The sequence below is a fragment of the Canis lupus genome, chromosome 17 (assembly GCF_003254725.2).
Source record: "Canis lupus dingo isolate Sandy chromosome 17, ASM325472v2, whole genome shotgun sequence".
In the NCBI taxonomy this organism is placed as follows: Eukaryota; Metazoa; Chordata; class Mammalia; order Carnivora; family Canidae; genus Canis; species Canis lupus.
Genome location: NC_064259.1, coordinates 39,025,656 through 39,040,258, shown reverse-complemented (window position 1 = coordinate 39,040,258; position 14,603 = coordinate 39,025,656). Strand labels below are relative to the sequence as shown.

General features: G+C 36.3%; 1 protein-coding gene across 18 annotated transcripts in view; it reads right to left on the bottom strand.

Moving 5' to 3' along the window:
* IMMT (inner membrane mitochondrial protein) overlaps positions 1-14,603 on the bottom strand; it is a 37,196-nt gene that overhangs the window by 21,429 nt on the left and 1,164 nt on the right. For 15 of the 18 annotated variants that reach the window (XM_049095548.1, XM_025453830.3, XM_025453831.3 and 12 more), the window contains exons 2-4: positions 6,271-6,344; positions 5,118-5,307; positions 243-357 (exon numbers count right to left, since the gene is read on the bottom strand). In XM_049095548.1, the coding sequence (XP_048951505.1) occupies positions 243-357; positions 5,118-5,307; positions 6,271-6,344 (379 nt within the window). Of the gene's footprint in view, positions 1-242; positions 358-5,117; positions 5,308-6,270; positions 6,345-14,603 lie in introns of those variants that run through there. The other 3 variants (XM_049095555.1, XM_049095556.1, XM_049095557.1) reach the window with 1 other exon arrangement.

The following is a 14,603-nucleotide window of genomic DNA, read 5'->3' as shown; positions in this document are numbered from 1 at the left end:
TTCTTGCCATTATCCTCACTCAACAGCTACTCACAATAAAGTACAATTATATATCCCACTCAATTCCTAAAATAAATGTCAAATGATAGGTATGATTGGTATAAACACTCATTCCCTGGTGAGAACTAGGCCCCAGAAGAATGCTTCATTGGGTAAGGGCTCACTCTTAACCCTGGGTACAAATACATTTAAACAATTCAATTACCAGTAATTTTTAAAAAACTGATTCTAAGTATAGGTACCTGGTGTTGAAGCTGGAGTACCTTCTCCCTTCTGTTTTTGGAGTTGTGAGGCAGGCTGTTTAGATTCTTTCATTACCTCTGATACACTAGAGATTTTTAGTGGACCAGACTGAATCTTGGAAATAAAAGACATGTAAAATTTCAGATGTAATACTGTTTAAAAAAAAAAAAAGGCAATATACAATAACTTGTATTATTTCAAAAGTCAAGTCTTTCAGGTTTTTTTCATATAAAGTTAACACTACACAATATTATCTTATTAACCACAGTAAGGCAAGAGAAGCCATCATTCTAGAAAAATACAGCTGAAAAATTTCACTCCAAATGACGGCCCATATTTTCATAGTAACAAGGCCCACTCTTAGGACAAATAATAAAGTACACAATACAGAGCCTTCCCTTTAAAAATACCATTTCTTGGGGTACCTGGGTGGTTCAATTAGATAAGCATCTGCCTTCAGCTCAGACCATGATCCCAAGGTCCTGCTTCTCTCTCTCCCTCTGCTGCTCTCTCACTCTCTCAAATAAAATCTTTTAAAAAATAAAGTTTCTTTTATGTATACAACATTGAGAAGACCATTTCCATCTGCTTTCTAAATCAAATTCCATTGTCTTCTACATTCAATTAGAAACAAATAACTTTCAGAGGCTCTGAGTAAAACTCAAAGTATTTTGTTTCTTTAATCTCTCGATTCATGCAACTGGACATTAAAAAACACAATAATTGCAATGTCCGCTTTTCTCTTTCTCACTTACCATGCCTTAAGTTTAAGATCCTGTTCATTAACAGGACTGCCTGGCAAAATTTGCTGGCAAAAATTACTGAGTAACTGAAATATTTTCATTTACCACGTATGGTATGCCATTTTGCCAGAATTTGGCAACGAAACTCAGATATATCAAAAGAGTACTCAAATCATAACAGAAATGGTTCTGAACTTTGTCACTACCAGAAATTAGAAATATATGCGTTTTTTATTAAAATTTTATCATTTAAATCATAAAATACACACTCACTATAACAAAATAACATCAAGACATATTAATGGTTTTATTTTGCCCCTTTTACTGCTCTTTTCCCCTTACAGCACTCTTAGGCAACCACAGCCAATAGCCTGAAATCTATCTTTCCACCCCAGAGCTGATGGCAGACACTTAACCACTGAGCTACTCAGGGGTCCCTCAATATTTTAATGTAACTGCAAAACCCACAACTTGGTCAATTATTCTATTTTTTGGACATTCAAGTTGGTTCCTGCCTTTTTTGTTATTAAAACATCCTTGTCGGGCAGCCTGGGTGGCTCAGCAGTTTAGCGCCGCCTTTGGCCCAGGGCATGATCCTGGAGACTCGGGATTGAGTTCCACCTTGGGCTCCCTGCATGGAGTCTGCTTCTCCCTCTGCCTCTCTCTCTGAATCTCATGAATAAATAAATAAAATCTTAAAAAAAAAAAAAAAAAATCCTTGTCCAGGTAACTGAAAAGCACTGTAGTTTGGACAGTTTCCAAAAGAAGTGCTGGGTCTAAGAGGTTTTATATATACATACACACACACATACACACACACATACTTTTTTTAAAGATTTTATTTATTCATGAGAGACACACAGAGGCAGAGACACAGGCAGAGGAAGAAGCAGGCTCCCTGCAGTGAGCCTGACATGGGACTCAATCCTAGGACCCCATGATCATGACCTGAGTCAAAGGCATTCAACTACTGAGCCACCCAGGCATCTGAAGGTTTTGTATTTTTAACATTAATAGATTACTTTCACATAAGGCTCTAGCAACTTACATTCTCACAATGAACTTGTGTGTATCTGTGTGTGTATAAATAAGACCTATTTCCAGACTTAGTTGTTCTATTTCTCTCATTTCTAATCCTGTGTCAAAATCTTATTTTTCTATTAAAGTAGGATTATAACAAAGTCAAATACCTGGAAAAACAAGTGTCTTCTGACCCTTCCCCAACCCAATACTGTTTTGAAATATTCTTGGCTACATTATTTATCCTTTCATGGGAATTTTAAAATCATCTTATCTGATTCTTCAACCTCTAGAAAAACCCATTAGAATTCTTATTAGGTATATGTGTGTGTATACAAATGCCATGTCTCTCAAATATATACAAGTTTAGGGAAAATTTGAGAGAAATGAATATTTGAGAAAAAGGACATTTTTATGATATTAAGTCCCATTGAGGAACATAATATTTGTCTCCATTTAGGTAGGTCTTACTCCATGTCCATCAAAAAGATTTTAAATGTATCTTCTCTTAATATTTATACCTATGCATAAATAATCATGTTGGCACCAAAGGAATTATCATAAAATAAAATGCATAGTTTCTAAAAGCAACAAGTTGGTAATAACGCACAGGAGTAGAGAATGAATAAATGGTGAAAATTAAAAACTAAAACCCTAACTGCTACTGTAATTCAGAGATGAGAAAATATACATGTTGGCACCAAAGGAATTATCATAAAATAAAATGCATAGTTTCTAAAAGCAACAAGTTGGTAATAACACACAGGAGTAGAGAATGAATAAATGGTGAAAATTAAAAACTAAAACCCTAACTGCTACTGTAATTCAGAGATGAGAAAATATACTTTGGTATATGTAGTGAAGGATGTAGGTTTTGAAGAGAACATTAGTAGGCAAAAGAAAAGGTCACTCTGAGTACAAGACCACCAAGAGAAAAAAAGTACAAGTAGAAGTGATCTTTGTTTAGCTCTCTGCTTTAACAAAGGCCCTTGAAACAGTGTCTGGTACATAATACTCACTTGATCGATATTTGCTGAATAAATGAATGGAAAGCACAAGGCATATTTTTTTGTAAGGTTAACTGGCATGAAGCTAAGGATTTATGTGCAGGACCACTCAGAGATAAGGCTGGAAAGATAAATAAGAGCCAGACTGCAATGTGTATTAAATGTCACCCTAAAAACCAGCAAAAACCATAACCTACAGAATAAAGGAACAAATGGCTAGCTCCCAGGCTAACTTTTTAACCACTCCTTGCTTTATTCTCCTTATACTGAACATGAAACAATCTCTAAAGTCTCTATAGTTTTTATATTCTGTGGTCTCCTGTCTTTCAAATGATAAGAAATGTAAAAAATTTACTGGTAAGTGATATAAAAATATCATGAAAATGTGATAGCACTTATTTTAGATAATTCTCTGGTACTGATATGAGCATGGACTAGATTATGTTAGGAGGGGAGATCTCAGCAGTGGAGAGAGGGAGGAAAGTCTTGGGCGGGGAAGAGAAACAGGTCAAGTTTGGTGATAAAGTATTAAGTTTGATGATAAAGTCATAAAGGTTAGAAATGGAGTAAGGACAGCTGTAATCCAAGAAAAAAAATAAATATCAGAGATTAAACAAGATAGCTAACAAAATATAGGAAACTATGAAGATGAATCCAAGAATTCTAACCCAACTGTGTGACAGCATAGTGCTATCTTTAACATAAAAAAGCAAATTAGGGGGCAGCCCGGGTGGCTCAGCGGTAGCGCCGCCTTCGGCCCGGGGCATGATCCTGGAGACAGGGATCAAGTCCCACGTCCGGCTCCCTGCGTGGAGCCTGCTTCTACCTCTGCCTGTCTCTCTCTCTCTCTCTCTCTCTCTCTCTCTCTTTCTCTGTGTGTGTGTGTCTCTAAGAAATAAATAAAATCTTTGAAAAAAAAATAAAAAATAAAGCAAATTAGGAAAAGTGTAACTTCTGAGGTAGGGCAGAATGGACCTGCCAAGTAATCCAAATGGGAATGTTCAGAAAGACTGCTAGAGTGGAATGCGAAGAGGCCATGACTATCGAGAGAGATAAACAATCTACGAAGAATGACACTTGAAGTCCTGTCAAGCAAGAAAAGAACACTATTCTCAACTCTTCAGCTTACTCCATTCTCCTAGAATTGCTCTCAGCTATTTCTCCTGGATCGTGTAGGTTAAAATAGATTTAAGAATGAATCTACAGAATTCTGTTCCCTGACTACTGAAGCTATAAAACTCTCTTGGCCAACATACACATTTTAAAGTTCATGTGAAAGAATATATGATGTAGAAGACTAAGAATATTTTGAAAAAGCATGATAAGGTTGGGGGAAGCTATCAGAGGACATTTGCTTTCTCAAATAATAACGCTGTTATAAGATTTATCTCTAGGCTATGATAGATACTAGAGAATAGAGGTCCGCTCACTTTCTAAGAAAATACTGATCAGTATTGTTCAGCATTACAGTACAAACACCCACAACCAAATCAGGAAAAAAAAAAAATTGATGACCTCTTCTGTGAATTTTTTTTTCAAGCAGTTGTTTGGGTAAAGAAATATTTAAGATGTTTAAAAAAAATTTAAACCTAGGGGAGGAGGGGAAGTTTCAAACTCTGAACATATACAAAGTTCCAGAAATACCAGAAGATATTCCTGTCAACTAATCAGTAAGTAGCTGAAAATTCTGTGACTTTTGTTTTATGGTCTAAAAAGAGCCACTAACTATAACCACTTGGGTTCTGTGCCATGACCATTCATTCTATGTTTATGCTTTTAGTGTTTTAAGTCATGGCTTGATAGCTCCAACAATGTAGGCTGTCACAGACCACCCTCCATTCACAGGGCAGCAATGGTTACCTCTGCTCAAGCACCCTCCTCCATCTACTCTTGTGTGTCATGCAATTATTTTCTATATAATGGGTACTAAATGAGAACACTTAACTCCAAAGGAATAAAAATCCAACTCTACAGATTAATGTTAAAAAAAAACCTAGCAAACACACCTCTAGCAGGTTCTACTGAATTATATTTTCAAGATGAAAACAACCTGCTTTTACAAGTATTCCAGAGAATAAACTGAAATATTGTTTAAAACTCTTACCGGCTTCTTTGGCAATGGAACAGAATAAGGTGGGGAACCAAGAACCATCTCAAAGAGTTTGTCTGAGTAAGGTATGGTTTTCTCTACACTTTCCCGGAAATGGGAATCCCATTTGGCATACAGGATAGTACCACCAATACCTCCACCAACAAACAAGAGGCCAGCTCCAACAATTTTGCCAGGGGACAACCTAAGTGAAAGAAATAGGAAAACACATTTATATTTCTTGGCTTTCCCAAAGACACTTACTTAGACCAATGTAAAAGTCTCAAAAATCTCTAACTTCTACCTCTCTACTGATGATTCAGATAACAGCAGCCAAGTTTATTACTACAGCTGCACATCACCCTTTCCTGATTTGCTGTAAAACATGTCTGCAATAGGAAATAACATTTACTTAAGGATAACTATATTTAAGTATAGTAATATCTAGAATAGGAAGAATGAAGTAATCTATCCTGTAACACTTAAAACTCAAGATGTTAAAAAAAATTAAGATGTTCATAATAATGAGATTTGCTTTGAACCCAAAAAAGAATTATCACTAACTTTCAAAGCTCCTCTCTCCTTAATATAACATTTCTTTTTCTTTTCTTTTTTTTTTTTTAAAGGTTCTATTTATTCATGAGAGATACACACAGAGAGAGGCAGAGACAAAGGCAGAGGGAGAAGCAGGCTCCATGAAGGGAGCCCAATGTGGGACTGATCCTGGAACTCTGGGATCATGCCCTGAGCCAAAGGCAGATAGTCAACCACTGAGACACCCAGGCATCCCAACATTTCTGTAAACACAATAAAGTAAACCCTTTACAGAAGAAAGACAATACAAATATCAAATAAAACAAATATTTTTAAAGTTACAATCTGCTAAATTCTGGATATAAATCTATTTGCTACAGAATGGAAGACAGCACATGAGGGAGGGAGGCTATCTACTTGGATGCCATCCAACTACAGAAGAACCAAAGAGACATAACAAATTTTCACCTATAAATAAATAATGTGTCAAATATTACAGCAAAGCTCCAATATTTGTATCCCTTAACAAAAAATATTTTAAGCAGCTATTCCCATATTCATGGAAAAGTTTAACTGTTTAACACACAGTTTTAACAGGCTTTTAAGCCTGTTTACAGGGAGACGTATCACATACCTAGAACTGCCTGAAGTAGAGTATCTACGGCATGGTCGTATTGGACGGAGGACAAACTTCCCACAGAGACAACTCTAGAGAGGAAGAAGAAAATGTCACAGTCAATGCAGAAGGAATCTGGAAAGCTTTTAGGGTGGTAACTCAGATTAATATTTTTATTACAAATGTCTTTGTTAAACAAAAAATTATTTTACTTTCAGAAATGAATTTACCATAAAACTCTTATAAACCCTTTATAACAGTGATGCTTCCAGTAACCTAAGACTCATATAAGATTATCTTTAAGATTAAAAAAATTATTATCAGATTATGATCAATGAGCACTCTTAAGTGTTATGTACATTATTTCTTGGATATGACTGGAATTTGCCATATGCTTTTTTTAATTGGCAAGAAAAAATAAAATAGCATAAAATATCTACTTTTACTTAGTAAGATTAATTCAGACATCTGAAAAATCACCCACAGAAAACACTGCATTGTAGGATGTATATGAATCTACTAGGGAGAGATCCAATCTTAGCTTAATTTATGTAGGAAACCAAATTTCCCATCTGTAAGATAACTATGGGACTGGTCATTTCCTAGAGGCAGTCTTTTAAATCTGAAAGTTCATCTTGGTTTGCCTTAAACTGAAAGTCAAAAATTTTAAAAAGAAAATTTTAATATTATAAATGCTTAAGTAAATACTTATCTCCACGTAACCTATCTTTATTCAAAAGCAAATGATGAGGCCAACCTCTGAAATTTGTTTTAATCAGAGTAAAGCAAATGTTTCTTAACAATATGTGGATATCTTAAATAAAACAAATGAACACTTATCAAAATACTTTTGGGGAAGGTTTTGATAAATTTAGTTATTCATAGCAATCAATCTGTAATTTCAAATTTATTGCATCAATATCATCTTTCCTTACATCAAGCAGAAAATCAAACTGTAACAAGTCAAGGGGGAAAAAATGAATTCTCTGGGTTCCATGATGAAACTGCATTCAAATATCAGAAAAACACAAATTTCCTTTTAGAAATATCCTAAGTTCAAAAAAACTCGATCACATGATTAAATGCCATATAAAATAACTCCACAATTACAGCTGCAATTTATGCTCTAAGCCTAAAAGTAAGCATTAATGTCTTAATACATTTAGGAAAAAAAAACATAATACAACAAGCTAGATGTTTTACAACATGTAAAGAAGTTATAGTTGGTATTTTAAAAGCATTTCAATTATTATCTAATGTGTAGAATTCTCAATATCGTTCAACTGCTTTTAACAGAAAAACATGTTTTCCTATTGTCCTGTAAAGTGGGTTATATGACATTTTTAAAAAAACCACATCTACGTCTATGTCAAAAGAAATATTAGGAAACCATTAAAGTTGTATTTAAGATTCTATACTTTCATAGATACAAAGAAGTATTCAGGTCAAAAATTAAGACACTGGTCACAGTGGATAATTAGCTAACTGGAACATCAAGCAGCAAACATAATAGTGAAAATCTGAAATCTGGGGAGTACAAAACCAAATTAACACTAGAATGGGGCAGCCCCGGTGGCCCAGCGGTTTAGCGCCGCCTGCAGCCTGGGGTGTGATCCTGGAGATCCAGGATCGAGTCCCACATCGGGCTCCTTGCATGGAGCCTGCTTCTCTGCCTCTCTCTCTCTCTGTGTCTCTCATGAATAAATAAATAAAATCTTAAAAAAAAAAAAACTTAAAAAAAAACCACTAGAATGAATGCCTCATTTCACATCAATATTTATTTTTGATCCTGTATCTTTTTCCACCTTATACTTTATCTTGACCCTCTATCCTCCCTCAACAGAAATATATATGATGGAATTACCTTTTTTTTGTAGTCCAAACTGTCAATATTTTATGGAGCCTGGGTTTTCTCATATTCTTAGAAAGTCACCATCAGGTTATAAAGTAATTCCTCCACGTGTCTTCTACTATCATAGTTTTCTTCCTTTTACGTATAATTCTTTGAAATTAGTCTGAGGTACAGATCCAACTTTATTTTTTTCCAAATATCTACTCAGTTGTCCCTAAATCACAGACTTAACAATTTTTTCTAGTGACTTGAAATGCTACCTTTAAAATACATCAAATGCCTCGATGCATTTAGATTTCCTACTTTGTTCCAATGATCTATACTAATACTGCAGTGTTTTAACTACCGCATCTTAGAAATAGCTTTTAATCTGGTAAGACTTGTCCTCTCCGAGAACTATTATTTTTCACAATTTTTTGGCTATTTTTTTTTGAAAGCTGAGTTATCAAAATCCTTTCAATTAAACAACATACCATTAATTATAAGATGCACTCTGGGGGTACCTGGGTGGCTCAGTCAGTTAAGCATCTGCTTTTGGCTCAGGTCAAGATCAAGATCTCAGGGTCCTGGGATCAAGCCCCACCTCAGGCTCCCTGATCAGTGGGGAGGAGTCTGCTTTTCCTTCTCCCTCTGCCCTTCTGCCACCCCTCTCATGCTCGCTTTCACTGTCTCTCAAATAAATGAAATCTTAAAAAAAAAAAAAAAAAAAAAAAAAGACAGACCCTAATTTAAGAGAGAATAAAATGTGGGGAGAGGGGGGATCATGGCGAAAAATTGATAGCAGTAAAGTTTCCTACTTCTGTATGAGAAAAAAGTAGAAATAAGGATTGTAGCATGACTCAAATTTATAGGGTTTTTATCTGAACAAGTGGCTCTTGATTTTTAAAAATTTAAGTATCCCATTCATTAGCCTGCTCTCATATTCTACATAGCACGTAATATCCTAAGTAATTTTAAAAGTCAGAAATTTATGGGTTTTTATGGTTTTATCACCCAAGTATGAGTCCCTAGACACCATAGTGCAGTTTTATTTAATAAAAAAAAAAAAGAGGATATCTTCTAAGTCTCTTTTAATCTATAGTTTTTTTTCTCTAATATTTGGCCAATGGACCTGACTTCAAATTTATAGCATATCATTTTGTTACATTGTTTGTGTGTCTATGTGTCTGTGTGTATATAAAATCTGTCTCTATACTTCAGGCCATCTCAAATACCTGGTGTCAAGTTTTCAAATTTTTTTTTCCTGTCTGTAATAAAATTCAGTTATAAAATTCAACCATCTTAAAGTGTACAATTCAGTGACATTAGTACATCTTCAGTGCTGTACAACAACCCTCACCACTATTTAGTTCTAGAACATTTTCATAACTCCAAAAGGAGATCCCTGTACCAACTAAGCAGTCTCTCCGTTCTCCCCTCCCCCCAGTCCCTGCAAACACTATCTACTTTCTGGCTCTACAGACTTGTCTATTCTGGATATCTGATACAAATGAAATTCTACAATATGTGGTCTTTTGAGCCCAGCTTCTTTCACTTGGTATGATGTTTTCAAAGTTCATCCATGTTGTAGCATGTATCATGTACGTATTATGTGGTTTCTTTTGGGGGCTGACCAGAATATTTAATCTATGGATATACTATATTTTGTTTATCCAAGCATTAGTTGATGGACATTTGGGATGTCTCCATCGTTTGGCTATTGTAAATAGTGCTATATCCCTCGGGAAACTTTGTTTAAACACCTATTTTCAATTTTTGGGGGTGGAATTGCAGGGTCACATGGTAATTCTATGTTTAACTTTGCATTATTTTACATTCCCACCAGTAATGAATGAGGGTTCCATTTTCTCCACATCCTATTACCTATAATTTTATGTTTTCATTATAGGCATCTTAGTATGAAGTAGCTATTTTATTGTGGTTCTGATTTGCATTTCCCTAATGCCAGTGGATGTTTATTATGCTTTCATGTGCTTTCTGACCACTTTTACATCTTCTTTGGATAAACGTCTATTCAAGTTCTTTGCCCATGGCTTATTAAGGTTGTCTTTTTATTGTTAAGCTATAGTTCTTTACATATTCTGACTCTAGATCCTTATCAGATATATGATTTGAAAATATTTTCTCCCATTCTTTTCACTCACTTCAGTGTCCTTTGATAGAACAAAAAATTTTAATTTTGATGAAATCCAATTTATCTTTTACTTCTTTTGGAGTCATATCTAAGAAACCATTGCCAAATCTAAGTCGTCCCCTAGAGCTCTCTTTCTTATGCACCAAGCTAATCTCTTTGTTTATATAAACTAAACACCCTACTTTAACACACTTCTTCATTCTGGAATAGCTTTTAATTAATAATAACCTATCATGTAGAAAGAACTATACTGTTTCAAAGCAATTTGCCTTGACATAATTTTATAATCAATGTTGCAAGGTTAGGATTACTGCTTCTAACCTATAGAAACATGATTTTTGAAAACAAAAAAGAGGGTGCCTGGGTGGCTCAGTTGGTGAAGGGTCTACCTTCGGCTCACGTCATGGTCCTGGGATAGAGCCCCATGTCGGGCTACCTACTGGGCAAGGAGTCAGCTTATCCCTCTCTCTATACCTCTGTCCCTTCCCTCACTTGTGCTTTCTCTATCAAATATTTTTTAAATAAAAATAAAAACAAAAAATATAAAAATACAACACCCATGTTATGTTCTTGCACAAACCATCTATTCCTTAGCTCCAAACTAAGGTAAACATACAAAAAGAAACCAAATTCTAGGGGTGCCTGGGTGGCTAAGATGGTTAAGTGTCTGCCTTTGGCTCAGACCATGATCCCAGGGTCCTGAGACTGAGCCCCATATCAAGTTCCCGGGGGGGCTGCTTCTCTCTTTCCCTCTGCCTGCCACTCCCCCAGTTCGTTCTCTCTCTCTCTCTCTCTCTCTCTCTCTCTCTCTCTCGTCAAATAAATAAATAAAATCTTCAGGAAGCAAGCAAGCAAGCAAACTCTAGCATTACAACCTGGAAACAAGAGACTATAATAAATATCTCCTCACATGAACCCCATTCTGGAGGTTCCAGGTTTCCCCTATAGACTTTGCCAATGGCTATAACTGACCATGTTTTGGTGGGTTTTGTCACAAGGACTCCCCACACACAAACAAAAGACACCTAGAAGTTAACACCTACTTCTACATTTGAAACGCACATTAGCATGTGACAACTTTTTCAAAGGCTAGTTTAAAATATAAGAATCATGAATTAAAGGACACTTGGGTGGCTCAGTCAGTTAAGCGTCTGCCTTTGGCTAAGAGTCCTGGGATGAAGACGGGAGTCAGGCCCCCTGCTCAGTGGGGAGTCTGCACCTCCCCACCACTTATGTGTGCAAGTACACGCTCTCTCTCAAATAAATAAAATCTTCTTTAAAAAATAAAAGAAAATAAAAGAATTATGAATTAAGGTTAAAAATATATCACACAGGGCAGCCCGGGTGGCTCAGTGGTTTAGCGCCGCCTTTGACCCAGGGCGTGATCCTAGAGACCCAGGATCGAGTCCCACATCGGGCTCCCTGCATGGAGCCTGCTTCTCCCTCTGCCTGTGTCTCTGCCTCTCTCTCTCTCTCTCTCTCTCTGTCTCTCATGAATAAATAAATCTTTAAAAAAGAATATATATACATATATATGTTTATATATACACACACACAAAAAAAAAAAATCCAGGAAGTTTGGCATTGAAGCAGTATTATCTCTCAAGAAAGACACAGATCTTAAAAAAAAAAAAAAAAAAAAGAAAGAAAGACACAGATCTCTATCTTAGAAAACGTACCCTTCAGTTACAACAAGCAAATGGCAAGTATTAAATATGGCAAAAGAAGGAACTTAATACTTTAGTTTTCCCTCCATACATGTATGAATATATATTACTCATATATTCCCACTTGCATGTCTTAAGTTACGATGTAAATATTCCAAAATGGCTTGAAAGCCACTGGCCTAAAAAGATGAAAATAAGGAATAATAAAAAATGATCTAACACCAATAAAAGCAAAGAGCAATGATATATTAAAGTACTTTCTACCATGTATACTTGGCAGACATTACTGCTGAGTAATGAGTAACAGTTTTTACAATCCTAATGAAAAAAAAAATTCCAGAAGACTCTAAAAGGGCAATAGTAAAGCAGGAAAACATCAAAGAAGATGAAGCTTGACAGAATGGAAAAGATTTTGACAAGTAGAATATTCTGGATAAAGTTGACAAAATCAAACAAGGAAAAGAAAATTTGACTAGAAAGCTCAAAAGAATCTAAAGAACCATCTGCTGGGGATGAAAGTTCTGAGAATTGATATAATCCCAAGTAACAGTATATAAAGAGATGGGGCAACAATGAGATTATCACATACATCAGAATGGCCAAAGTCCCTAAGACTGACAACACCAAACGCTGATGAGGATGTAGGACAACAAGAACTCCCATTCATCACTGCTAGCAATGCAAAAGGTACAGCCACTCTGAAAGACAGTTTGACACTTTTTTTTACAAAAACTAAACATATAATACAGCAATCATGCACCTCAGTATTTACCCAAGAGCTGAAAACATGTTCACACAAAACCCTACACATGAAATATTTAGACCAGCTTCACTCACAACTGCTAAAACTTGGAAGCAACAAAGACATCCTTCAGTAGGTGAATGGGTAAATTGTGGTACATCCAGACAATGGAATATTAGTCAATGCTTAAAGAAAAGAAAAAAAAGAAGGCTGTCAAGCCATGAAGAGACATGGAAGAAAGTTAAATGCACATTATGAAGCGACTGAAGCCAATGTGAGAAGGCTACACGCTGTATGATTCCATCTATATGACGTTTTGGAAAGGCAAAACTAAAGAGTTAATAAAAAGATCAGTGGTTGCGAGGAGAGGAAAGAAAGTGATGAGTAAGTGGAGAATAGAGGATTTTTAAGGCAGTGAAAATACTCTGTAAGATACCAGTAACGACTGACATATGTCATCATACATTTGTCCAAACCCAGACAATGTACAACACCAAAAGTGAGCCCCAATGTAAACTATGGGCTTTGGGTGATTATGATATGCCCATGTAAGTTAATCAACTGTAATAAATGCACCACTCTGGTGGGGGATGTTGATAATGGTGGAAGGTAAGCAAGCATGTGTGGGGGCAGAACATCTCTACCTTCCCCTCAATTTTGCTGCAAAGCTAAAACTGCTCTTTAAAAAGTCTTAGTTAGGGGATCCCTGGGTGGCTCAGCGGTTTAGCGCCTGCCCTCAGCCCAGGGCCTGATCCTGGAGTCCCGGAACCGAGTCCCACATTGGGCTCCCTGCATGGAGCCTGCTTCTCCCTCTGCCTAGGTCTCTGCCCCTCTCTCTCTCTCTGTCTCTCATGAATAAATAAATAAAATCTTCAAAATATAAAAAATAAAAAGTCTTAATTAAAAAGAGAGAGATGGGAAGAGAGGTCAGACCTTGGGGATATATTTCGAGGTACAAGTAGCAGATTCAATAAAGGAAAAAGGAGAAAGATAAAGAGCCCCTAGATACTACATAAGAAAAGCCAGAAAGCAAAAACAGCTTCACAAAGCAACAATATCAAATGCTACAAAATGAGAAGAAACCAATGAATTTTTACAAGATCGCAATTTCGAGACCCTAAGAAAATGCGGATGCAAGCTAGAAAAGGGTTCATATTTTAGTGTGAAGCTTTAATGTTTTCTTCTAACTTCCTAATTGGAATCCCAATAAGTAGAAAGCGTTTTCATCAAGACAAGGAAGGAAAAAGTAGAAAAATTTTAGATTTTATGGCAGACAAGGAGATTGGTGACAGCCATGACATAATCTGAGGGCAGAACAAGAGTGTTCCATGAAAGGAGAGCTCTGAAGACAAACCAAGAGTTCTGCACTCAAAGAGTTCTAGTCCCACTTGGGTACTACATTAGGAGGGATTCTAAGATGGCCCACACAATTTCCACCCTGTTAAGCCCATGATTAGGGTTGCAAGACAAAAGGGATTTTGCAGGTGTGTAACTCATCAGGTGACTCTGAGTTAATCAAAAGGGAGGTTTTCCAGGTGGGCCAGGCTAATCTTAAAGCCTTTTACATGCTGATCTAGAGATCAAAAACAGGAAAGTTAAGAGAGACTTCTGAAGTCAAAGAGATAAGCTCCTGGTAGCCTACAAGAAAGCAAACATCCATGTCACTGAGCAACACACTTGGAGCAAACTCTAAGAGAGTTAGGTGACAGCAGGAAAGAAAACAGGGACTTCGGTTCCTCAGGTGCAAGGGACTGAATTCTGCCAAAATGAACTTGGAAGAGGACTCTGAGGTCCAGATGAGCACCACAGCAGTCAATGCCTCAACTGCAACCTTGTGCGGCACCGAACAAAGAATCCAGACCATTCATAACCAGAAAGTCTAAGAATAAATGGGTGCGGTTTTAAGCTGCTAAGTGTGTGACACCTGTTATGCATCAAAAAAGAACTAATACAGAC